The sequence below is a fragment of the Musca vetustissima genome, unplaced genomic scaffold, assembly GCF_032173495.1.
Source record: "Musca vetustissima isolate MV318-11 ecotype Yass unplaced genomic scaffold, APGP_CSIRO_Mvet_v1 utg38941, whole genome shotgun sequence".
Taxonomy (NCBI): domain Eukaryota; kingdom Metazoa; phylum Arthropoda; class Insecta; order Diptera; family Muscidae; genus Musca; species Musca vetustissima.
In genome coordinates this window covers 1-26235 of record NW_026877969.1, presented here as the reverse complement: position 1 = coordinate 26235, position 26235 = coordinate 1, and the positions used below count along the sequence as shown (strand labels likewise).

Here is a 26235-nt window from a genome sequence, read left to right as displayed (position 1 = left end):
TTTTTTCAAGGACTACAATAGGCGTGGATTCTTTAAAGAATATTTTTTCAAGGACTACAATAGGCGTGGATTCTTTAAAGAATATTTTTTCAAGGACTACAATAGGCGTGGATTCTTTAAAGAATATTTTTTCAAGGACTACAATAGGCGTGGATTCTTTAAAGAATATTTTTTCAAGGACTACAATAGGCGTGGATTCTTTAAAGAATATTTTTTCAAGGACTACAATAGGCGTGGATTCTTTAAAGAATATTTTTTCAAGGACTACAATAGGCGTGGATTCTTTAAAGAATATTTTTTCAAGGACTACAATAGGCGTGGATTCTTTAAAGAATATTTTTTCAAGGACTACAATAGGCGTGGATTCTTTAAAGAATATTTTTTCAAGGACTACAATAGGCGTGGATTCTTTAAAGAATATTTTTTCAAGGACTACAATAGGCGTGGATTCTTTAAAGAATATTTTTTCAAGGACTACAATAGGCGTGGATTCTTTAAAGAATATTTTTTCAAGGACTACAATAGGCGTGGATTCTTTAAAGAATATTTTTTCAAGGACTACAATAGGCGTGGATTCTTTAAAGAATATTTTTTCAAGGACTACAATAGGCGTGGATTCTTTATTTTTTCAAGAATATATTTTTTCAAGGACTACAATAGGCGTGGATTCTTTAAAGAATATTTTTTCAAGGACTACAATAGGCGTGGATTCTTTTTTTCAAAGAATATTTTTTTCTTTAAGGACTAAAATAGGCGTGGATTCTTTAAAGAATATTTTTTCAAGGACTACAATAGGCGTGGATTCTTTAAAGAATATTTTTTCAAGGACTACAATAGGCGTGGATTCTTTAAAGAATATTTTTTCAAGGACTACAATAGGCGTGGATTCTTTAAAGAATATTTTTTCAAGGACTACAATAGGCGTGGATTCTTTAAAGAATATTTTTTTAAAAACTCCACCCCTGTTATAGGCCTTGAAAAACTATTGTTTATTTTTTTAAAATTAACATTTTTTTTGGATTTTTTAATTTAAATTTATTATATAAGTATATTATTTATGTAAATTAAAGCTCTTATCTGTTATGATGAATAATTCCGAAAATCCTCCCCACCCCCCATCACAGTCAAAAAACCACCATATCATTAATATTTACCTCCAATGTCCTTTCCACATAAAGCAAAAGTCCTTTTTTATAAAACTGTGACCATTTGCATGTCATATTCAGCAGAGCATATTTCAATGGTCTAATGTCGATGAGCAGCCAACCGTTAATGATTTTGAAGTCATCAAATTGTTCCAGGACGTCATGCATTTCAATGTAGCGTTCAATCTGAAAAAAATAAAAGCAAAAAATGAAGGAAAATGAATTTCGAGGAAAAATTTTTTTTTTGGAAATTCTTCTACATATTTTTTAATAAATAAAATATAAAAAAATTACAGAAAATAATGCCTCGCCACCTCTCCCCTCCAAGCACAGTCTCAATACCTCCCTGGTTTAATTTAATAACGAAATTGTTTGAAATGTTTCAAACAAGAATTACTTCTCCTTCATTACATTATAGACAAAAAATGCGAAAAAAACTTCCCTTGTCCTTCTCCCTTTTGAAAAAAGAAATTAAATTAACTTTGAAATGAAATAAGCTCTGCAAAGGTAAAGTGAATACCAACGAAGATGACGGAGGAGGAGAAGAGAAAAATAAGTTTTAATGCGCCATATTGGCATAAAAATAATTAAATGTAATTGTAAAGGTGTATGAGTGGGCGCTTTGGTGTGTGTGTGTGCGAGTGTTTGTACACGATTGTGTTTTATGAGTATTTTGAGTGATATTTAATGTGCATTTTTTAAATAAATTCAAATTTAATGTGACAATTTTATGGTCATTCAACAAGTTGTTGCGTCAGATTTTCTGAGGCCAATAAATATCACATTTTATATTGCACATAAAAATCAAATTAATTGCTTATCAAAAACTGGGCCATTGTCCGAGAATGAATTTTTAATATTCACAAAATTTTATAGCTGAGGCTAAGTCATAGCACTGGGAGGTAATACTCCGCAGGATAAAATCAAATGACTGGATACTATCATTAAATATAAAAAATAATGACTCATGGAAAAATTGTTACAGAGGCTTAAATATATTTGTATATTAAATACAGTAATCATTGAAAAAAGGACCCGTAAAAATAGTCTTTAAAATCCACGCCTGAAAAGGATCCGTACAAAAATAGTCTTTAAAATCCACGCCTGAAAAGGATCCGTACAAAAATAGTCTTTAAAATCCACGCCTGAAAAGGATCCGTACAAAAATAGTCTTTAAAATCCACGCCTGAAAAGGATCCGTACAAAAATAGTCTTTAAAATCCACGCCTGAAAAGGACCCGTAAAAATAGTCTTTAAAATCCACGCCTGAAAAGGATCCGTACAAAAATAGTCTTTAAAATCCACGCCTGAAAAGGATCCGTACAAAAATAGTCTTTAAAATCCACGCCTGAAAAGGATCCGTACAAAAATAGTCTTTAAAAATCCACGCCTGAAAAGGATTCGTACAAACATAGTCTTTAAAAATCCACGCCTGAAAAGGATCCGTACAAAAATAGTCTTTAAAAATCCACGCCTGAAAAGGATCCGTACAAAAATAGTCTTTAGAAATCCACGCCTGAAAAGGACCCGTACAAAAATAGTCTTCAAAGTATCCACGCCTTGGAAGACGCCTAAAAAATTCTTTAAAAAATCCACGCCTTACAAGGACCTTAAAAAAGTATTCTTTAAAAAATCCACGCCTTACAAGGACCTTAAAAAAGTATTCTTTAAAAAATCCACGCCTTACAAGGACCTTAAAAAAGTATTCTTTAAAAAATCCACGCCTTACAAGGACCTTAAAAAAGTATTCTTTAAAAAATCCACGCCTTACAAGGACCTTAAAAAAGTATTCTTTAAAAAATCCACGCCTTACAAGGACCTTAAAAAAGTATTCTTTAAAAAATCCACGCCTTACAAGGACCTTAAAAAAGTATTCTTTAAAAAATCCACGCCTTACAAGGACCTTAAAAAAGTATTCTTTAAAAAATCCACGCCTTACAAGGACCTTAAAAAAGTATTCTTTAAAAAATCCACGCCTTACAAGGACCTTAAAAAAGTATTCTTTAAAAAATCCACGCCTTACAAGGACCTTAAAAAAGTATTCTTTAAAAAATCCACGCCTTACAAGGACCTTAAAAAAGTATTCTTTAAAAAATCCACGCCTTACAAGGACCTTAAAAAAGTATTCTTTAAAAAATCCACGCCTTACAAGGACCTTAAAAAAGTATTCTTTAAAAAATCCACGCCTTACAAGGACCTTAAAAAAGTATTCTTTAAAAAATCCACGCCTTACAAGGACCTTAAAAAAGTATTCTTTAAAAAATCCACGCCTTACAAGGACCTTAAAAAAGTATTTTTGTAAAAACCACGCCTTAACGGGACCTTTAAAAAAGTATTCTTTAAAAAATACACGCCTTACAAGGACCTTAAAAAAATATTCTTTAAAAAATCCACGCCTCACAAGGACTTTAAAAAAGTATTTTTGTAAAAACCACGCCTTAACGGGACCTTTAAAAATATTCTTTTAAAAATCCACGCCTTAGCAGGATCTTAGAAATTAATGTATGGAAAATTATTCTTTAAAACTCCTTCCAGTGATGATCCTTTGAAACATTTTCTTTGGGGCCCATTATTTGTGTATTTAATCAAAATAAAAATATAAATGGAACAAAATATGTTCCCATATGTTTCATTTCATCCTCCACACACCCGATAACAACCACAGTAATAATAAATTACTTTTTATTTAACCCAATAACAGATTTACTACCGAACCCCCTTTTTTTGCAAATGAAATAATTTTTCTTCCTCCTTTGTCTTATTTATGGTGAAAATATACTTCGAACATTTCGGCGATAACAAATACATGTCATGTGCATGCAAATACAAATAAAACGGGAATGGACGGACATGGGTAAGGGTAATAAACCACCAAAGAAAATCGGGGATGCAAACACAGAAAGAAATATGACCAATGTGTCCTGCCCATAACGTCCTCATCGTCGACGACGACGACGATAGGCATTTGTATTTAAATGTGCCATTTTTACTGGTGCTTTGGTCATTTTTGTTTGGTTGCACGAATGTCGGTCTGTCGGTTGTTCGGTCGGCCACTATGATATATGAACCAATTTCTTCGGTTTAATAGGCTTCAAAAACCACAAAACTTTAACCTCAACCGCAAATAAAAATCGAAAAACATAAAGGAAATTTGAGGCCTTTATGTTTGCTGATCTCGTTTATGTGCATGTGTATGTGGAGCGTGACTGTGTGTGTGCGTTTCTGTTAAGTGTCTCAAAGTGTTTTATTTTCTTGGTGCGGTTGGTTGATGTTGGTTTATGGTAAGTGGGGCCAATGCCAGTTGCTAACCGACCCCTTACGTCAGCATAATTGGAAAGCAATCTGAAACCGAAGTCATAAGAAATAAAACATAAGAAGGATTGAAGTTGCAGCCTATAAATGGATGCACAGTGGTTCAGAGAATATTTTTCAAACAAAAAAAAAATATATATTTCAAGGCCTAGAAGAAGGCGTGGATTTTTTAAAGAATATTATTTCAAGGCCTAGAAGAAGGCGTGGATTTTTTAAAGAATATTTTATCAAGGCCTAGAAGAAGGCGTGGATTCTTTAAAGAATAGTTTTTCAAGGCCTAGAAGAAGGCGTGGATTCTTTAAAGAATAGTTTTTCAAGGCCTAGAAGAAGGCGTGGATTTTTTAAAGAATATTATTTTCAAAACCTAGAAGAAGGCGCGGATTTTTTAAAGAATATTTTTTTCAAGTCCTAGAAGAAGGCGTAGATTTTTTAAAGAATATTTTTTTCAAGTCCTAGAAGAAGGCGTGGATTTTTTAAAGAATATTTTTTCAAGGCCTAGCAGAAGGCGTGGATTTTTTAAAGAATATTTTTTTCAAGGCCTAGAAGAAGTCGTGGATTTTTTAAAGAATATTTTTTTCAAGGCCTAGAAGAAGGCGTGGATTTTTTAAAGAATATTTTTTTCAAGGCCTAGAAGAAGGCGTGGATTTTTTAAAGAATATTTTTTTAAGGCCTATAACAAGGTGTGGATTTCTCAAAGAATATTTTTCAAGGCCTAGAAGAAGGCGTGGATTTCTGGAAGACTATTTTTTCAAGGCCTATAACAAGGTGTGGATTTCTCAAAGAATATTTTTACAGGGCCCATTGAAGACGTGGATTTTTTAAAGAATATTTTCATTATATCATCATATTCATCAAAAAATATTTTTTCAGGGAATATTGAAGGCGTGGCTTTTTTTAAAGAATATTTTTTTCAAGGCCTAGAAGAAGGCGTGGATTTTTTAAAGAATATTTTTTCAAGGCCTAGAAGAAGGCGTGGATTTTTTTAAGAATTTTTTCAAGGCCTAGAAGAAGGCGTGGATTTTTTAAAGAATATTTTTTCAAGGCCTAGAAGTAGGCGTGGATTTTTTAAAGAATATTTTTTCAAGGCATAGAAGAAGGCGTGGATTTTTTAAAGAATATTTTTTCAAGGGCTATTTTTTTAAAGAATATTTTTTCAAGGCCTATTTTTTTAAAGAATATTTTTTCAAGGCCTATTTTTTTAAAGAATATTTTTTCAAGGCCTATTTTTTTAAAGAATATTTTTTCAAGGCCTATTTTTTTAAAGAATATTTTTTCAAGGCATAGAAGAAGGCGTGGATTTTTTAAAGAATATTTTTTCAAGGCATAGAAGAAGGCGTGGATTTTTTAAAGAATATTTTTTCAAGGCATAGAAGAAGGCGTGGATTTTTTAAAGAATATTTTTTCAAGGCATAGAAGAAGGCGTGGATTTTTTAAAGAATATTTTTTCAAGGCCTAGAAGAAGGCGTGGATTTTTTAAAGAATATTTTTTCAAGGCCTAGAAGAAGGCGTGGATTTTTTAAAGAATATTTTTTCAAGGCCTAGAAGAAGGCGTGGATTTTTTAAAGAATATTTTTTCAAGGCCTAGAAGAAGGCGTGGATTTTTTAAAGAATATTTTTTCAAGGCATAGAAGAAGGCGTGGATTTTTTAAAGAATATTTTTTCAAGGCATAGAAGAAGGCGTGGATTTTTTAAAGAATATTTTTTCAAGGCCTATTTTTTTAAAGAATATTTTTTCAAGGCCTAGAAGAAGGCGTGGATTTTTTAAAGAATATTTTTTCAAGGCCTAGAAGAAGGCGTGGATTTTTTAAAGAATATTTTTTCAAGGCCTAGAAGAAGGCGTGGATTTTTTAAAGAATATTTTTTCAAGGCCTAGAAGAAGGCGTGGATTTTTTAAAGAATATTTTTTCAAGGCCTAGAAGAAGGCGTGGATTTTTTAAAGAATATTTTTTCAAGGCCTAGAAGAAGGCGTGGATTTTTTAAAGAATATTTTTTCAAGGCCTAGAAGAAGGCGTGGATTTTTTAAAGAATATTTTTTCAAGGCCTAGAAGAAGGCGTGGATTTTTTAAAGAATATTTTTTCAAGGCCTAGAAGAAGGCGTGGATTTTTTAAAGAATATTTTTTCAAGGCCTAGAAGAAGGCGTGGATTTTTTAAAGAATATTTTTTCAAGGCCTAGAAGAAGGCGTGGATTTTTTAAAGAATATTTTTTCAAGGCCTAGAAGAAGGCGTGGATTTTTTAAAGAATATTTTTTCAAGGCCTAGAAGAAGGCGTGGATTTTTTAAAGAATATTTTTTCAAGGCCTAGAAGAAGGCGTGGATTTTTTAAAGAATATTTTTTCAAGGCCTAGAAGAAGGCGTGGATTTTTTAAAGAATATTTTTTCAAGGCCTAGAAGAAGGCGTGGATTTTTTAAAGAATATTTTTTCAAGGCCTAGAAGAAGGCGTGGATTTTTTAAAGAATATTTTTTCAAGGCCTAGAAGAAGGCGTGGATTTTTTAAAGAATATTTTTTCAAGGCCTAGAAGAAGGCGTGGATTTTTTAAAGAATATTTTTTCAAGGCCTAGAAGAAGGCGTGGATTTTTTAAAGAGTATATTTTTCAAGGCCTAGAAGAAGGCGTGGATTTTTTAAAGAATATTTTTTCAAGGCCTAGAAGAAGGCGTGGATTTTTTAAAGAATATTTTTTCAAGGCCTAGAAGAAGGCGTGGATTTTTTAAAGAATATTTTTTCAAGGCCTAGAAGAAGGCGTGGATTTTTTAAAGAATATTTTTTCAAGGCCTAGAAGAAGGCGTGGATTTTTTAAAGAATATTTTTTCAAGGCCTAGAAGAAGGCGTGGATTTTTTAAAGAATATTTTTTCAAGGCCTAGAAGAAGGCGTGGATTTTTTAAAGAATATTTTTTCAAGGCCTAGAAGAAGGCGTGGATTTTTTAAAGAATATTTTTTCAAGGCCTAGAAGAAGGCGTGGATTTTTTAAAGAATATTTTTTCAAGGCCTAGAAGAAGGCGTGGATTTTTTAAAGAATATTTTTTCAAGGCCTAGAAGAAGGCGTGGATTTTTTAAAGAATATTTTTTCAAGGCCTAGAAGAAGGCGTGGATTTTTTAAAGAATATTTTTTCAAGGCCTAGAAGAAGGCGTGGATTTTTTAAAGAATATTTTTTCAAGGCCTAGAAGAAGGCGTGGATTTTTTAAAGAATATTTTTTCAAGGCCTAGAAGAAGGCGTGGATTTTTTAAAGAATATTTTTTCAAGGCCTAGAAGAAGGCGTGGATTTTTTAAAGAATATTTTTTCAAGGCCTAGAAGAAGGCGTGGATTTTTTAAAGAATATTTTTTCAAGGCCTAGAAGAAGGCGTGGATTTTTTAAAGAATATTTTTTCAAGGCCTAGAAGAAGGCGTGGATTTTTTAAAGAATATTTTTTCAAGGCCTAGAAGAAGGCGTGGATTTTTTAAAGAATATTTTTTCAAGGCCTAGAAGAAGGCGTGGATTTTTTAAAGAATATTTTTTCAAGGCCTAGAAGAAGGCGTGGATTTTTTAAAGAATATTTTTTCAAGGCCTAGAAGAAGGCGTGGATTTTTTAAAGAATATTTTTTCAAGGCCTAGAAGAAGGCGTGGATTTTTTAAAGAATATTTTTTCAAGGCCTAGAAGAAGGCGTGGATTTTTTAAAGAATATTTTTTCAAGGCCTAGAAGAAGGCGTGGATTTTTTAAAGAATATTTTTTCAAGGCCTAGAAGAAGGCGTGGATTTTTTAAAGAATATTTTTTCAAGGCCTAGAAGAAGGCGTGGATTTTTTAAAGAATATTTTTTCAAGGCCTAGAAGAAGGCGTGGATTTTTTAAAGAATATTTTTTCAAGGCCTAGAAGAAGGCGTGGATTTTTTAAAGAATATTTTTTCAAGGCCTAGAAGAAGGCGTGGATTTTTTAAAGAATATTTTTTCAAGGCCTAGAAGAAGGCGTGGATTTTTTAAAGAATATTTTTTCAAGGCCTAGAAGAAGGCGTGGATTTTTTAAAGAATATTTTTTCAAGGCCTAGAAGAAGGCGTGGATTTTTTAAAGAATATTTTTTCAAGGCCTAGAAGAAGGCGTGGATTTTTTAAAGAATATTTTTTCAAGGCCTAGAAGAAGGCGTGGATTTTTTAAAGAATATTTTTTCAAGGCCTAGAAGAAGGCGTGGATTTTTTAAAGAATATTTTTTCAAGGCCTAGAAGAAGGCGTGGATTTTTTAAAGAATATTTTTTCAAGGCCTAGAAGAAGGCGTGGATTTTTTAAAGAATATTTTTTCAAGGCCTAGAAGAAGGCGTGGATTTTTTAAAGAATATTTTTTCAAGGCCTAGAAGAAGGCGTGGATTTTTTAAAGAATATTTTTTCAAGGCCTAGAAGAAGGCGTGGATTTTTTAAAGAATATTTTTTCAAGGCCTAGAAGAAGGCGTGGATTTTTTAAAGAATATTTTTTCAAGGCCTAGAAGAAGGCGTGGATTTTTTAAAGAATATTTTTTCAAGGCCTAGAAGAAGGCGTGGATTTTTTAAAGAATATTTTTTCAAGGCCTAGAAGAAGGCGTGGATTTTTTAAAGAATATTTTTTCAAGGCCTAGAAGAAGGCGTGGATTTTTTAAAGAATATTTTTTCAAGGCCTAGAAGAAGACGTCGAATATTTTTTCAAGGCCTAGAAGAAGGCGTGGATTTTTTAAAGAATATTTTTTCAAGGCCTAGAAGAAGGCGTGGATTTTTTAAAGAATATTTTTTCAAGGCCTAGAAGAAGGCGTGGATTTTTTAAAGAATATTTTTTCAAGGCCTAGAAGAAGGCGTGGATTTTTTAAAGAATATTTTTTCAAGGCCTAGAAGAAGGCGTGGATTTTTTAAAGAATATTTTTTCAAGGCCTAGAAGAAGGCGTGGATTTTTTAAAGAATATTTTTTCAAGGCCTAGAAGAAGGCGTGGATTTTTTAAAGAATATTTTTTCAAGGCCTAGAAGAAGGCGTGGATTTTTTAAAGAATATTTTTTCAAGGCCTAGAAGAAGGCGTGGATTTTTTAAAGAATATTTTTTCAAGGCCTAGAAGAAGGCGTGGATTTTTTAAAGAATATTTTTTCAAGGCCTAGAAGAAGGCGTGGATTTTGTAAAGAATATTTTTTCAAGGCCTAGAAGAAGGCGTGGATTTATTAAAGAATATTTTTTCAAGGCCTAGAAGTAGGCGTGGATTTTTAAAAGAATTTTTATACCCCTCCAAGAATTTTTTTCAAGGCCTAGAAGTAGGCGTGGATTTTTAAAAGAATTTTTTTCAAGGCCTAGAAGTAGGCGTGGATTTTTAAAAGAATTTTTTTCAAGGCCTAGAAGTAGGCCTTGAAGGCGTGGATTTTGTAATGGTTCTGTATAGGAGAGGGTTTTTAAGGTCCTTTAGAGGCGTGAATATTTTAAGGTCCTTTATAGGGGTTGGATTTTTGAGGGTCCTTTATAGGCGTGAATATTTGAAGTGTCCTTAAAAGGCGTGGATTTTTTAAAGGTCCTTTATTTGCGTGAATATTTTAAGGTCCTTTATAGGCGTGAATATTTTCAGGTCCTTTAAGGGCGTGAATATTTTCAGGTCCTTTAAGGGCGTGAATATTTTCAGGTCCTTTAAGGGCGTGAATATTTTAAATGTCCTTAAAAGCGTGGATTTTGTAAGGGTCATTTAAAGCCATTTATTCTGTAAGTGTCTTGCAACGGCGTGTATTTTTTAGTGTCCTTTAAAGGCGTGCATTTTGTAAGTCCTTTAACGTCGTTCATTTTTTTAAGTGTCTTGTAAAGGCATCGTTTTTTTAAAGCCATTGAGGCGTGGATTTTGGAATTAGTGGATTGTGCAAAGGTCCTTTAAAATCGGGACTTTTGTTAAAGGTCTTTTAAATGCGTCGACTTGTGATGGTCCTGTTTTTAAGACTTAATTTTTTAAATAATATTTGTATTGGGGTCAAACCACTGTGCCCCTTCAAAATTGTCCCCTTTAAATGAGAAATATTCGGTGATTGTAATAATTGAAGAAATATCTTTGGTGTGTGTGTTTTTTTCATCTTAAGCCCCATAACCAGAAGCTGAATTGGAAATGTTTTAAACTGCAACACATTTACAGACACTTAAGCGTAAATATATGTGTAATTGTAACTCTCAAGTGTGTGAGTGTCTCTGTGTGTGTGTCTTTGTGTTGTGAATGTTTAAGATGACATAAAGTGGCTACCAAGCAACCAAGCAAAAAACAAGACGATGAAGTTGCCTGACCAGGACCACCAAGATCCTCTTATGTTGTTAGTTCGGCATTTATTCAGTCAAACAGCCAGCCAGCGAAGCAGTCATCCAGCCACCACAGCTACCGAGAAGTGCCAAGTAGTTTGGCCTTAAATGCTCGACATTTATCAAATGTTATTGGTCCCGTGGGCACAACTTGTGTGATTGTGGTCGCATATATCTTATAAATATGTGTGTATGTGTGAATGTGAGTAAATATTTCATGTGTAGTGTATTGGGTTGAGAGTGTGTCACTGTATGAGTGGCTGTGTGCCTGTGTGTTTGATGTGCAACCGGGTTCTCTTATTGTTTTATGTTTCTTTTAGTTTTGCAATATATAGATGGGTGTGTATGTGTGTGTGTGCATGCATGGATGTGGCAAATCCTTATAAAAATTCCAACTGACCACACATATTGTGGTTAGAACACAAACACGTAAATACACACACGCACACATACACATTGACAGCCACAAACTCACACACTAACAGGAGTGTTTTGGAAATTGCTTTGGAGACAAAAACAAAAGAAAAAAAAACACTTAAATAAGAGTTCAATTCAGGTTAGCCATCATTGCTGTGGGCATTTGATTCCAAATGATGCTGCCCTCCTCAATTTAGTATCAAGTATGCATGTATGTGTGTGAGCCTGTATATGTCAACATACTCATACATATATAATTTACATTTGTCTTTGGTTATTTATGATGGACATAAAGTTTTTTTATGAGCATTTCAAATGAACAATTGAACTTGCCATACGGCAAATGGTTAGAGAGCATCAACAACAACAATAAGAACAAGAATGACAACAATAACAATAACAATAACACAAAAAACACCTGGACATGGAGACATTTGTCGTTGCAGCATTTCTTCATGCAGTTCAAGCCTTGAGATAAAAATATTGTTTGTCGTTTGTTAACACTTCTTCCCCGGCATTCATCTCCATTTGCAAACATGGCTCAAAACGTGTTTATTTTCCCCTACCTCCCTCTATTCTTCCCTCCACAAAATCATTCTTATGTTTCTTCGTCTGTTCGTCTGTTGACATTAATATTCCCACTTACCTCACGCTTGAATGTTTCCATGACATAGTAACCTCGGTTCATGCCATACTCCTCTCCTGTTGCACGCTTACCACCTGCCACCTGCGAATCGGCGGCATCCCGTTTCTGTCGTGCCCTCTCACCCCCTGCTGCTATTTCACACAATTGTCTATTGAGAACTTGTGAATATTTTTCACTCCATAAATGTGCATAATGTTGAAAGTTGGAGGCATACGCTTTGGCGGCATTAACAGTGGCAGCAACCATATTCCGTATGACTGCATTGAGTTGTTTTAAGATGTAGTTGTTGTCGTTGTTGTTGCTGTTGTCGTAGTTGTCCCCTGGAAAAAATACCAAGTGGATGAAGATGAAAAATAAAAAGCATCGTCAGTAGTATGTGCATCAGAGTGAATCAGCCAAAGAAACTGCAATTTCTTTTCAAGTGAAATATTGTCAGCTTTGTGTTGCCAATGTTTAGGAAAACAACACGAACACAAATATCGTCAGCAGAGGCGTGGGAAAGGGTAGTAAAGGTAGTTAAATTTGGTGTCGGCTCGATGTAAAAAATCCGCGGAAATTAAAGAAAATTCAGAATTCTGGTCCTACCACATTAGAGATGTACCTCGCGATCACAAATTGTGACAGACAGGACTACAGTTTTGGGAGGGGCGACCTTCATAGGATCCTTATTGCTATACACGAAAATCTAGAGGAACCGAGTAGGGAACTCTTCGACCAACTGGAGAGACTTGTACTGAAAGAGCAAAGTGGGGATACATTTCAGGAGGAACTGCTACAAAATCTAACTCCGATGATAAACTGGTCGCCACGATGATTCCGGCTAAGTCTACACAGGATGATTATTGTGGTTAGTTACAACGAAGGAAGTTTAGGCCCTGTTTACCAACCGAATGCAAGTATGATTCCCACTGATCTTGTTTCGGAACATGCCGACAATAAACTCAAAAAGCAGACCGCGACCGAATCGATGAGCGTCTATTGAGACCTTAACAACGGTCAACGATTCAAAGGTCGGAACTGCCCGTGAATTATCCGATGCGAAGCTCTATAAACGTGCCGTATCGTACCTCCGCAAATTCGTAGGGCGAGATGCGAATTTGCTTTCGGCGAGGGAGGTTCATCTCATGTAGGCCAAAATGAAATTCGTAAAGAATTTCGAAAGAACCTATCCGCATGCTTTTCATCGTGAGCTCCAGATGGAAAGGATCTTCCTCCCGAAACAAACAGGTACTCGATCAAAAACCTCTAAGGAGATTTCTGAATCAAACAAAGTAGTAGAGTCGGCAAAGCCCACTGTCTCTGGCAAAGGTGTGGAGCTGACATCTGATCCGAAGTATAACCCGTGTCAAAGGGCAAAAGGAAAAGGCTCTTGAGTACACCACTAAAAAAAACAGACATCCATAAGGGTGATCGACGTGTGTAGGACTCTGAGCATAGGCTCATGTCTTCACCTAACCCCTATCGCTTTATTTCGACTATTATTAAGCTTTTTTTCACATCGAAGTGTCTATAAATTGGCATATCGGATTGATGATAAAAAAAACCTTCTTTCCAGAAATTTTACAATAAATGTATACGCCACCATGTACACTACAAATTATACGCCACCATGTACGGTGTTTGAAAAGGTGTAGATTTAATCAAATCTGTCGTTTTGAAAAAGTGAGCCGAGCAGTGTGACATTTTCGTGGTCAGATCGTATAGCTAAATTGTGACTAAAATATCTATTTATAGCTGATTATTGACCTTTTTCGGTAGGAAGACTTGCTACCCAATGAGAAACAAAAGTAGCAAATTGCAGCTAATTCGGTTGAAAAATCTGTCAAAAATCCGTATGATAATAACGGTGCCCACACCGTTATATGGGGGCTATGCCAAACGGTGGATACCATATTTGCAATACCAACCATCCTGGGAGTAATAGCAATGCCAGTGCAAAACTTTAAAGCTCTATCTCTATCGTGACTTCAACAGACAGATGGACAGACATGCATAAATAGACATAGAATTTGTATTCTGATCCAAAATATATACTTTGTGGGGTATCCGGTAAATCTATGAGTTGCAAACGGAATGACAAATTCAATGTACATGGTGGAGGGTATAAAAACAGACGGATGATTGGACGATTAGAAGCAAATTCTAAAAATATTTTCAACTTAACGATGGCCTCATCATATCTTATGGACATCATGGCGTATGCGTAACATCCGTAAAATATATCATGCATATACCACATACGCCACCATGGGCTGGGTTATAACAATACTGAAAAATTAATTTTAATTACGCCAATTTTTAATAAATTTATTTTCAATCGAATCCCTCCCATTATTCCACCGACCACCACCCTGCCAACCTGCCACAATATTTAACTAAGTGAAATGAGCTGAAAACTATTTACCTGTTTGGGTTATTGTTGCAACATTTGTAGCATTCATCACCCTGTCTTCGCTTGATGGGCATCGCACCGAAGTTGTAGCTGTTGTCGTTTGTGTTCTGCTTCTTCTTGCCAACACTTGACTTGGCCCTACGACACGAGCCGCTTGTACCCGATGGAACGTAACATCGCCGTCGCATTCATTGCTCGCTGGTGTCAGTGGCGTGTCATCTTCTACGAAAATGCGCGGCATGCATTTGCATGCTTTCTCGATGTCAACGAGTAGTTGCTCGACAATTTGCTGGAAATTTGTTGGCTCACTTGTCTCGAGCGAGGGTACGAAGTTGATGCAACGGGCGCCATAAAGTAGTTGCAATTTTACCTCAAAAAGGGGTGATTTCGTTGGTGTTGTTGTGGTTATGGAGGGGTGGTGGTCCTTGGTGGGATGGGAGTTATTCGTAGTGTTGTGGGTGAGTGGGGAACGCATTGCTGGATGTAAGGGTGCAGAGTCGTTAGCATTGGGCAATTGTTGTTGTTGCTGGCTATGGATCGCCTTAAGTAAGTGGGGTAGAAAATGTTTGGTTGCCGTCGCTGTTGTGGCTTTTGGAACTGTTAATTCTGTCAATGTTGTTGTTGATGTTCGTATTGGTGTCTGTGTTGTTGTTGCAGTTAGTATTTGTATTGATTTGATGGCACTTGTTTGGTTGACTCCACACATTTCAACGGCAGCCGTAGCAGCAGCAGCAGTTGATTCAGCAATTGTTGGCATCGTTGTAATAGGGTCTTCGTTTACCGATGTTGTTGTTGCTGTTCTTGTTGTTGTCAGTGGTTGTGATGTTTCCACTGTTGCGGTTGTTGCCATTTCGTTGAGCAAATACTCCAAACTGCAAAACCAACGAAAAGTGAAGTGACGTGGCATAAGAGGTGTTTTGTGTGCCGTCGTGGCAATGCATGTTGCATGCAATTGCCAGCAACAACAACGCCAACAAAACACCGTGAATTCCACAGAAATGTTACTTTTCAAATGGGAGTTGTACCTCCATGTGTGAGTGTGTGTGTGCGACAAGGTGTGAATGTGAGTTTTGTGGTATGGCAGGCTAATGGTTATTTCTCACTTATGGCCGAATGAATCAGGGAGTGAGCGTGTGTGTGAGTACAGGTGTATCGATGTGTGTGTGCGTGTATGTTCATATGTGTTTTGATGTGCTGATGATGATCATGATAATGTTTTGCAATGTGGATGAACGTATCAATTCTGACAGTTTGCTTGTCATCACATTTTGGCTGTAAAATAAGTTGAGCCACACGAACGGACGGACGGACGAATGCATTGATACTTAAATTCGCATGATGTGCAATTTGAATGGTTGCAGCAACAAAAAAGTGACATGACAGCTCAAATACCGCGAATGTGTGTTTTCAGCGATTTTTTGTTATTGCCACTGTTGTAGTTATTGTTGGCAGACTTAGTATAAAGTAAACATTGTCAATAGCTTGGGGGGAGAGGCAGGGGTTTTATTGAATTGTTACTTGCTTGGATATTTGGTGTTGATTTTATTACCTCTTTGCGGACGAGAGGGTTATTTTACAAATTGACTCCTGATTTTTATATTCCAAATATAAAATGGGGGAAATCTGTGCTAAGTGAAAAGGTGTAGGAGATAGTATGGAGGGAAGTCTATTGGAAATGGGGTTCCATTTCAAAAGAATTTCAAGAAATACATCCTGTTGTAATTAATTCCATTAATTGGCAATGAAGGACAATTATTTTTACCGTTCGGAAATTTATCTATGAACGTGTCTTAAATATTCATGAAGGTTACAATCTAGACTGCTTAAGTCCAATACGATATTGGGGACATGTGAGTGGGTATAGTTGAGGAGTTAGGTGAATGAAACGGATCCTGCAGTGATTATTTACATGAAGGATATTCGTGTTTTTCATACATGATAGGTATTTAAACATTCCACTTAAGAACTCCTCCCATTCCTTAAATCCGTATTTGAGAGATTAAATTTATGGTCTAGTCATTGTTTACCATAAGGATATTTGTTCTGTTTCAGAGAGTACAGTCATAATGTCCAGAAAATTCTACTCAGTTACCCGTTAATGTGAAGTGCGGGAAATGTTCTTAAGAGTCGATTAATAACCTCTTCGAAACGTTCTTAATCGGTTTTTCGTTGGTGCGAATTGTTCGGTGGATTTGAAGTCGAATGACCTATTTACTTACTTACTTAGCTGGCTTGTTACAGAACGGTTGTTCCATAAGCCGAGCTTAAAAAAGATTTCCAAGCGCGTCGGTCTTGTGCGCAAGTCCACCAATTTGGAAGACAACGTTCCAAGATGTTGTTTTTTACTTGGTCTTTCCATCTAATTCGGGGCATTTTCATTCATCCGCACAACATGGCCTCGCCACCATAGTCGCTGCAGCTCAATACGACTGACTATGTCGATGTCCGCGTATAAATTGTAAAGCTCGTGGTTCATTCGACGCAGATATTCACCGTCGACGCAGATCGGCCCGTAGATCTTTCGGAGAATTTTTCTCTCAAACACCCCAAGAGCTGCCTCATCTGCTTGCGCAAGTATCCATGCCTCTGATCCATATAATAGCACGGGTAGTATCATCGTCTTGTAAAGTGTGAGTTTGGTCTGGCGGGAGGTGGCCTTGTTTCTAAACTGCTTACTTAGACCATAGTAGCATTGGTTGGCCATCACAATCCTTTAAACACCTCTGAACGGATAGGGCTGTCGAATGCGGCTTTATAGTCGACAAATAGGTGGTATGTGTCGATGTGTTTTTCGTGAGTCTTTTCCAGGATTTGGCGCAGAGTGAAAATCTGGTCAATGGTGGATTTGCCAGGTCTGAAGCCACATTGGTATGGTCCGATGATGTCATTGACCATTGGCATCAATCGTTCACACAGCACACTGGATAGCACTTTATATGCGATGGGAAGGAGACTTATTCCTCTATAGTTGGCACATATCGTCTTGTCTCCTTTTTTGTGCACGGGACACAGGATGCTGAGGTTCCAATCATTGGGCATGCATTCATCTAGCCAAAGTGTGCTAATCAACTGGTGCAAGCTCCTGACCAGCATCTGGCCACCAGTCTTGAATAGTTCGGCTGGTAACCCATCGGCTCCTGCTGCTTTGTTGTTCTTGAGCCGATTAATTGCTTTTATGACCTCATCTTGTCAAGGTGGTATACACTCTATACCATCATCTCTTATTGATTCTGGGGTATCTTCTTTATCACCACTATTTGATACCAGAAGCTTTTCAAAATGCTCCTTCCAGATCCACAACACGTTTTCTGTATCTGTCACCAGGTTTCCTTCTTCATCTCTACAGGAGGATGTGCCTGCACCAAAGCCTTCGGTTTGGTGTTTTACTCGTTGGTAAAATTTCCGGACTTCATTTTGACGCCTGTACATCTTGATTTGCTGACGCTCACGCTTTTCTAGTTCTTTCTTCTTTTTTCTGAAAACACGTTTCTACTCTCTCCTTTTCTCCCGATAATTCTCCATCACGTTACGTGTTGCTACGTAACGTGCGTTTTTCACATCAGTATCATTACGACACTCCTGATCGTACCATGGGTTTCTTGGTGGTGGTTTTTGGTACCCAATTGTTCTTTTTTCTGCAGTTTGTAGGGAGTGGGCAATTCTTTGCCATTGTGCTTCTATACTATTATCGGGATAAGAAGTGCTTTCTTCAAGCAGATGTGTATTGAACTTTTGTGCATTTGAGACAGTAATTATGTACAGACGGCTGCTCCATCCTGATTATGGAGGGGCTAAAACATTCGAATTTGTCCTGACAGATGGAATTCTTGTCTATCTTGTGCAGCGCTTTTCAGAGATGCTTGATAGGTTTGAATTAAATAAAAATTTCAGTATTTTGAAACCGAGAATGGGCCCCCCTTAAATTTCCGCCTAATACGAATTGAATGAGGACGGACGTGGATGATCCAAGGTGAGGGCGAATGTTTCACAAAAATGCTATGAGTGAACCTCCTCCTCCAGAATATTTGCTGATATAACTGGGTGGGAAAATGTGGTGACCTAAGGAGTCACCCTGTCATAATTCTTCAAGTGGCATATTGAATATTCTGGCGTAAGCTAACTTACCACCTACCGGTTTATGACCTTATATGCATTCAACAAGATTTTCTTACAAGTACATCAGGATCGGGTGACTTAAAGTCCGTTTTTAAAGGTTATTGTTAAGTATTATTGCAACATTACAATGGAAGTGTAAAAAAATCTTCGGAAGATTTATAGGCCGATCTGCGTCGGCGGTGAATATTGCCGTTGAATGAACCATGAGTTGTACCATATATTCTCGGACATCGACATAGTCCGACGCATCGAGCTACAGCGACTACGTTCGCTAGATCATGTTGTGAGAATGGATGAGGATGCCCCAGCTTCACATAGAAGGGGAATTCGATGGATAGATCAAGTGGATGACAACATCTCGAAACAGGGTCTTTCAAATTGGAAAAGCTGCGCACAAGACCGACGAACCTGGAAATGTGTTTTAAGCTGGGCTTATGGAACAAATGTTCTTTCACAAGCCTGCAGCCAGTACAATGGAAGTGCATAGGCGGAAGATTATCTGACATATCTGTGTAGAGAAATTTTAATGATGAGGCTATGCCATGTATGTTGGCAATAGAACCCAAAGGTTGTGTCAAAATCTTGTTCCGCTCAATTTTTCCATGCTTCAGATTTTTTTCGGGGCCCAACCCGAACGAATGACTTAGCATCATATTTAACTTTTTTCTTCCCGTGAACATGAAAATTACGAGTTCCTATACCCGAAATCCATCATTAAGAGACCTGCTGACACAATAGTAATATCTGCTGAACTGTTGAAATCTACTCATAATGCCAATAATTTTATGCTAACATGTTTTTCTTACCCAAAAAGCCGATATGCTAAATTATAGGTAGGTTTTTCAGCGTTAAAGAAACCGGAATATGAAAATATCGAAAATAAGTCGGTACTGTTAAAGGGGAGCTATACGAAAATGGGGATCGTTATTCTCCATATTCAATATCATAGTGACTTATTACAGGGAAGTGGAGATTAGAAAACTTTGAGTCCTGGACAGCAACTTGAAAATACCTAATCTGAAGCGAACACTTTTGTCTGGGGTGTGTTAAAACGGAGGAGGCAGTCCATATTCGATGTGTGACTCTGAGTCAACTGAGAATATTTTGTTGTCGATTTAGTTATGATTGATTATTTTTATTTTTAGTATTTTATGTCGTATCTGATGTTATATCTTCTGTGAGTTTGACAGATGAAATGATCCTCGAAAAATGTTAAATGATCCTGCTGAGATGATGTCGTTTTTAATGAATCTCCAAATGACGTTTTATGATTGAGCGATTAATTTAACAGTCATATTGTAACCTTATTTTCATTGATTGGCGTATTTCGGCATATATCATTTTATCAATTGACTTTAAATACTGTGTATACTTATCACGCTGATCATCGGGATAGTTAAGTAAAAACTGTAACAAATTAACAAACAAAAATATTTCAACTTTTTATTGAATGTGTATTGATCAACTAGCTTACCTCATGTATATTTTTATCTCCTCCATCGTAATTCTCATCAATTTCATAATTGAAAAATAAACAGAAATTCTTAATCAGTAAACGATTCAGCAGACTGTTGGTTTCTTCGCATTGCACTAGGCGAGTGCGTAAGCGTTCCTCCTGATGTCGTATTTCTAATAAATTTTTACCATAAATTGAACGTTGATGCAATGGTTCACGGCTCCAGCGTTGTATGCTTTGTAATATTAAGTCTATGTTGGATCGGGTTTGCACTAAATTGCGATGTAGTGCTTTAGTTTTTACATAGATTTCGTCGATTAGTTTGTCATCTGAAAGGGAATATACATTTATTTTTTAATATTAATATAAACTTATTATTTATAAATGTGAAATATTATTGAGCTGTTTCCGTACTTATTTTTGCGATTATTTTATATCAAAAAGGAAAATTTGTTATCGAAGTAAAAAGTTGTTGTACTTGTAGGTGTGAACATGCATTGTATTAATATCAGATTAGTCGTGATAGATGAAGGTATGATGTCCACGAAATTCATACAGTCTAGTCAAAAAATAGTTTCTTCGATCATAAAAACGCACAGAGATTAAAATAATTTTCAAGAATTATTTAAAGGATTTTGAAATAAATGTACATACGGTAATTCGAGGATTTTTTTTTACACTTTTTCAACAAAATTGGTATTTTGGATTATCATTGGTTAAAAAAATCTATCAAACGATTTAACCCAAATTGTCAATATATCCGAAATGTTAAATTAAAAATGTTGGATTTCATTGGGCACCCCAAATTGTCATTACTTTGAAGATTACAAAAGGAGAAAACGAAATACCAAAATCTAAAAACTCAGCAAAATTGGGAGGGGACTTGGACCATACCGAAAGTAAAGCATTACATTTTTACGGGGACTATGAAAAACCAGTAAGGATAATAGTAAAGTCGGACGGGGCCGACTATGTGATTCCCTTCACCATTTTGGGCATATTCAACAGATGAATCCCAACAGACGTTGAAGGACCATAAACACGAAAATAGATCCATAAACATGCCATTCTGCAACCTATACTTTGATACACCATTTATATTAAATCGGACGAAAATACATATGTGAGCTATATCAAAATCTGGACCGATTTTCAGGAAACTTAACACACATCATTCTAGAACAAATTCAGTACGCTGTACCAAATTTTGTTCAAATCGAAAGATATATAAGGACTTTGGGTCACCATTTACATTAAATCGGACGAAAATATATATGGGTGGTATATCAAAATCTGGACCGATATTCAGGAAACTCAACACACATCATTCTAGACCTACTTCATTACCAAATTTCGTGCAAATCGAAAGATATATAGGGACTTTGGTACACCATTTACATTAAATCTGACGAAAATATATATGGGGACTATATCTAAATCTGGACCGATTTTCAGGTAACTTGACACACATCATTCTAGACCTACTTCATTACCAAATTTCGTGCAAATCGAAAGATATATAGGGACTTTGGTACACCATTTACATTAAATCGGACGAAAATATATATGGGGGCTATATCTAAATCTGGACCGATTTTCAGGTAACCTGGCACACATCAGTCAAGACCTAATTCATTACGCTATGCCAAATTTCGTGCAAATCGAAAGATATATAGGGACTTTGGTACACCATTTACATTAAATCGGACGAAAATATATATGGCAGCTATATCTAAATCTGGACCGATATTCAGGAAACTCAACACACATCATTCTAGACGAACATGCGTAAATCGACTCAGAAAGTGATTATATGCATATTCTCAAAAGGAACCATGTGTCTATCTCGTTTCCTTTTGCCTGTTACAAACATATGCACAAAGACATAATACCCTGTACCACAGTGTGGTGAAGGGTATAAACACTGACTTATAAGAATGTCTGACAAAATTTAGGTCATTGTCTGGGGGATAGGAAATTCCTATTAGGGCCTTGGTGAGTATATGAAAATCCAGAAAGAAAAAATCACCTTAGGTAAAAGTTCAGAGATATGGCGTGATCATTCTTTTTTTTTGCGGGCGACCCTATTATAAATAAAGAGATAAGTTCGTATCTGGATTTGTAGCTTTTGCATGGAATGGAGATATTTCTGTATAACATTTCGTCCTTCTAACACGTTTGCTCGTGTGTCCCTTTCGTCCATAATTTTTTATACCGGACTTTACATAAGATGCGATTTATAATCCTCGCAGTATCTGCAAAAAATTTCTTCATAAGATTATCGCTGGGGTCCCTAAATATTAGAAATCTATATTTGATCCTTCTTATGGACTTTTTTCTATTGACCTGAGTCAATAGAAAAAAGAAGAATAATACCCTATACATATGTATTATGAAACACTTTCGTATTTGTCCACATTATTTTTTTAAAAAATATTTATTGTTACACTATAAATCATGCCGTCATGCCGATGAACCTCTTTTTGTATATGTGATATTGACTAGTGTATGGCAAACTCTTCAATCACTATTCCAAAAAATCAATTTTTGTCCCAAAAATTGCATTTTGTGTCGTAAATTCAGTTGTTGTTTTATTCCGACACAATTCTCTTATTTTTGTACACAAAATTATTTATTGACAACTTTCAAAATTGATATTATTCACCAGATTGATAGGAGTTCATTTTCAAATCAAAACTACATAAATAAAATTTCAAAAAATAACAAATACTATGATAAATGCTGTATGGCATGATATATAGTGTATGGGGCCCTTTATGCCACATAGTCCAAAAAACTAATTTCGAGTCAAAAATAACCGGTTTTCTATATTTTTGAAAATCAGATAAAGAACGTGCTGAAAATACCGAATAATGTGTTGCACCTATGATGTATGGTCTTAGCCCTGAATATTGTCCTATAATATAAACTTTTGAGAGAAAACCTCATGCGCACCAGTCAGACAGACAGGCAGAATCGACACCAAATTATCTGTAAAGAATTTGTTCCAAAGAACCTTGAGGCACATTTTTATCATGGGGCATATTTTTATCGTAGCAAATTGTATACACCCTCATTAGAATAAGGCTGATCATGTAAATAGGATTATTAGCTTGAAATATATAGAAAGCCCATGCTTCTATGCGATTGTGAAGAACAGAACTGTATGGTCTTCTGGTAGACAACATTCTGGTCTTCTATGAGCGGGCCATACTTTGGAGTCTTGTGTGAGAAGAACTTCGCGATTTCTAGGTTCTATGAGGGTATCGAATATATTATTACCCTGAAAGATATGGTTATGCGGCATTCGAAGGTCTTCTTCTGCAAGTGTGAATGACAAAATGTTGTGGTCTTCTGCAAGACAACATTCTGGTCTTCCATGAGCAGGATATTCTGACCTTCGATAAGATGGCCATAGGCTTTTGTATGAGATTACATTGTGGTCTTCTATGAGAAGAGCTTTGATTTCTCTATTAGAAGATAATTTGCTTTTCATTGATAAAATCTTCTAGCCTTCTTCAAGACTTATTTTTAAAGAACCCTATCCTCTCTATGAGCAAGCCATTCTGATCTTCTATAAGACGACCTTAGGGTTTTGTATGAGATGACCTTGTGGTATACTATGAAAAAAACCTTCGGGTTCTCTACGAGAAGATTATATATTATTTATTGATACGATTTTCTAGCCTTCTTTTGGTCTTCTTTTTTTAAAGAACCCTATCATCTATATAAGCAGACGTTTCAGCTCTTATTCAACGCTGAATGATCAAACCCTTCTCATTATCCATGTAAGGACCTCATAAACAGGAAGACACTACCATTTCATGCCACAATTCTTTTCTTGTCTGTGATTTTTTTATAGTAAGACCTTATGCTATTAATAAAATTGTTTTATTTTTTTATATAGAAGATCGTTCCGGTCATTTACAATAAAGGCATTCTAGTTTTGTTGATAATCAATTATTCGATTTTCTGTAAGAAGAACCCGACTGCTGTTATTAACCCTACAGACCTTTGTATTCTATATGTTTGAATTTATAAAATAACTTCATTCTGGCCTTTTATAAATATTCCCTCTTGGTCTCCTAAAAAAACACTCTACTGGCATTTTCTTAAAAAATTCCTGACATCTGTAAAATTTTTCTATACGAAGACAAAATGGACTTTTTACTGGACTTATGGACATCTAGATAGAGGATCCTTCTTGACTTCTATAACAAAATATGTCGTCTTATACTATAGGATCTCTTCATCTCTTGTACAAAATCTCTTTCGTCTTTTATGGAGTTCTAAAAAGAAGATCTTTCTGGGCTTCTACAAGAAGATATTTCATCTTCTACAATAGGAGCTTATCTTCTTCTGTAAAAAATACCTTTTGTCTTCTATAATTAACCCTAATGTCTGCTACGAGAACATTTTCTTATATTCTTATTTTATAGGAAGGTTTTTTGAACTTCTATGTGAAGACTGTTGGTGTTGTATAATACGATCATACGGCATTTCGTTTTTTTTATAAAAAATAAGAAATAAATAATCACTTTTTTTGTCCTCAATAATAGCTAATTCTTGTATTCTGTAAGAAGGACCCCACAGCCGTTTATAAGGTTACTGGGCTTCTATTTGAAGAACTTCTGGTTGGCTTTTAGATGAACCTTCAAGTCCTAAATACAATTTTTTCTGACCCACTGGCTCCATGTTTAATATTTTCTATGAGATAAAATTCTGGCCTCGAAATAAATGTTCCGAAAGTCCTTTTTTTTTAACCTAAAATAACCAAATTTCTAAAATAAGAAACACATAGCCTGGGAGATACTGGGCTTCTAGTTGAAGAACTCCTGGTTGGTTTTGAGATGGACCTTAACTACCTAAATCCAATTTCTCTTTCGATCCTCTGGCCCTATGTTTAACATCTCCTATGATATACCTGTCTGACCTTGTATAGTTCTGGAAGTCCTTCTGGTAACCAATTTAAACTAATTTTGGTTTTCTATATGAAGGACCACTTGGAATTCTATAAGAGGACATACTTGGCTTCTAATTGAAGAACTTATGGTTGGCATTGAAACCTAAATCCGATTTCTCTGATGACACACTGACCCTCTGTTTAACATCGGACGCATTTATCTTTATTTTAATTAATTTTACCTATTTTCTTCAACAACGCCGTTTTATTTTTCCGGTTCAACAGAATCCGGTAATCAAATTACTTAGCAATTATTTACAGATTTATTTTCATAGTTTTTTCTTTGGACACCAAAAAATATGTTGTCCAAACTAATCTCTAATCGGCAAATAGAAAAAGATGGCGCACACAACGAACAAATCCGCAAATCCTTTGATGCGGCTTATTGAATTTTAATCAAAGCCCTAGTTGTCACCTTTTCAAAACGAAAACAACACCAACGACTACAACAAAAGCAAGATGCACCTTAACAAACTCACCATAGTTTCGCCATGTTAATGTTTTGGCAGCCAAATCCAACTGTTCATAGATTACACTGACAGACGGATGAATTAATTGCATTTCTGTGATAGCTGTTCGCTGTCCATTCTGGTGGCGAATGCCGTTATAGTATTCCGAGATTTGCATTAATCTGATCTTGCGTTGCCAAAAAACATCGCGTTGTTCGTACAAATCGAGTAAAGTCTGTGGCAACAATTGAGGGTGCTGCTGCATCTGCTGTTCTTGATGATTATGAGGGTGCAGTTGTTCCTCAGCTGCCTTTTGTCGTTGCAGATCTGTGGACGCCGGCTGTGGCGAGTTAAATGTGGCCAGTAACCCTTTACGCCTCTCGTTAACCTGTTGTAGGGCCAACAAATATTTAGTCTCCCTTAATAATGTGAAAAGTTCGCTGGAGTAATGCATTTCAAGGATTTTTGTGTTGCCACTGCCAGGTGTCGTTGACGACGACGACAACGATGGTGGTGGTGGTGACACCGACGACGATGACGATTCACTTAAAGCCCTAGCTGTAGTATTGGGGAGTGCTGTTGCACTACTGCAACGATTTGGGGTGACAACTTGATAACGATGTGTATAATTGGATGTCCAGGTGTTCATGTTCGCCACGATGATGTTGTTGTTATAGTTCTTATTGACTTTGTTGGCATTTCCACCACTGCTAGTCACAGCATCGATAGCTCCACTATCACTGACATTATTGTTCGTTGTTGGCCATTCACGACACTGGGGAATTTTATTCGAACAACTGAATTTGTCATTGCCAGAGTTTTGATGGTGGAGAGTCATCAGTTTGGTATCAAGTCCTTGGGCAATGCGCTTCTCAATTGTCTGCTGCCAATTGTGCCAAACTTTCAACTGCAAATTGCTTAGCTTTGTTGTCAAAATATTACGTCTTGCAGTCAATTTTTCATATTCGAGATTTAAAGGATTCGCATCTGAAGTTTGGCTGGATGTTCTTTAGACATATATGCGTATGTGGGTATAGGGGGAAGCAGAAGAAGAAATGAAAATAAATGCGTGTTATCCTAGGAAGTAAT

At 36.0% G+C, this 26235-nt stretch overlaps 1 protein-coding gene across 1 annotated transcript in view; it reads right to left on the bottom strand.

Annotated features, from left to right (window-relative positions):
* The window catches only part of LOC133322730 (dynein beta chain, ciliary), a gene marked incomplete at its 5' end in the record, with an annotated part of 79105 nt that extends 52952 nt beyond the window's left edge, over positions 1-26153 (bottom strand). Inside the window, 8 exons of the mRNA XM_061531692.1 lie at positions 1155-1331; positions 11771-12090; positions 14175-15034; positions 19582-19685; positions 19753-20063; positions 25177-25419; positions 25522-25626; positions 25978-26153. Of these exons, the coding sequence (XP_061387676.1) occupies positions 1155-1331; positions 11771-12090; positions 14175-15034; positions 19582-19685; positions 19753-20063; positions 25177-25419; positions 25522-25626; positions 25978-26153 (2296 nt within the window). The remainder of the gene's footprint in view (positions 1-1154; positions 1332-11770; positions 12091-14174; positions 15035-19581; positions 19686-19752; positions 20064-25176; positions 25420-25521; positions 25627-25977) is intronic.
* Between the last annotated feature and the right edge of the window lie 82 nt (positions 26154-26235).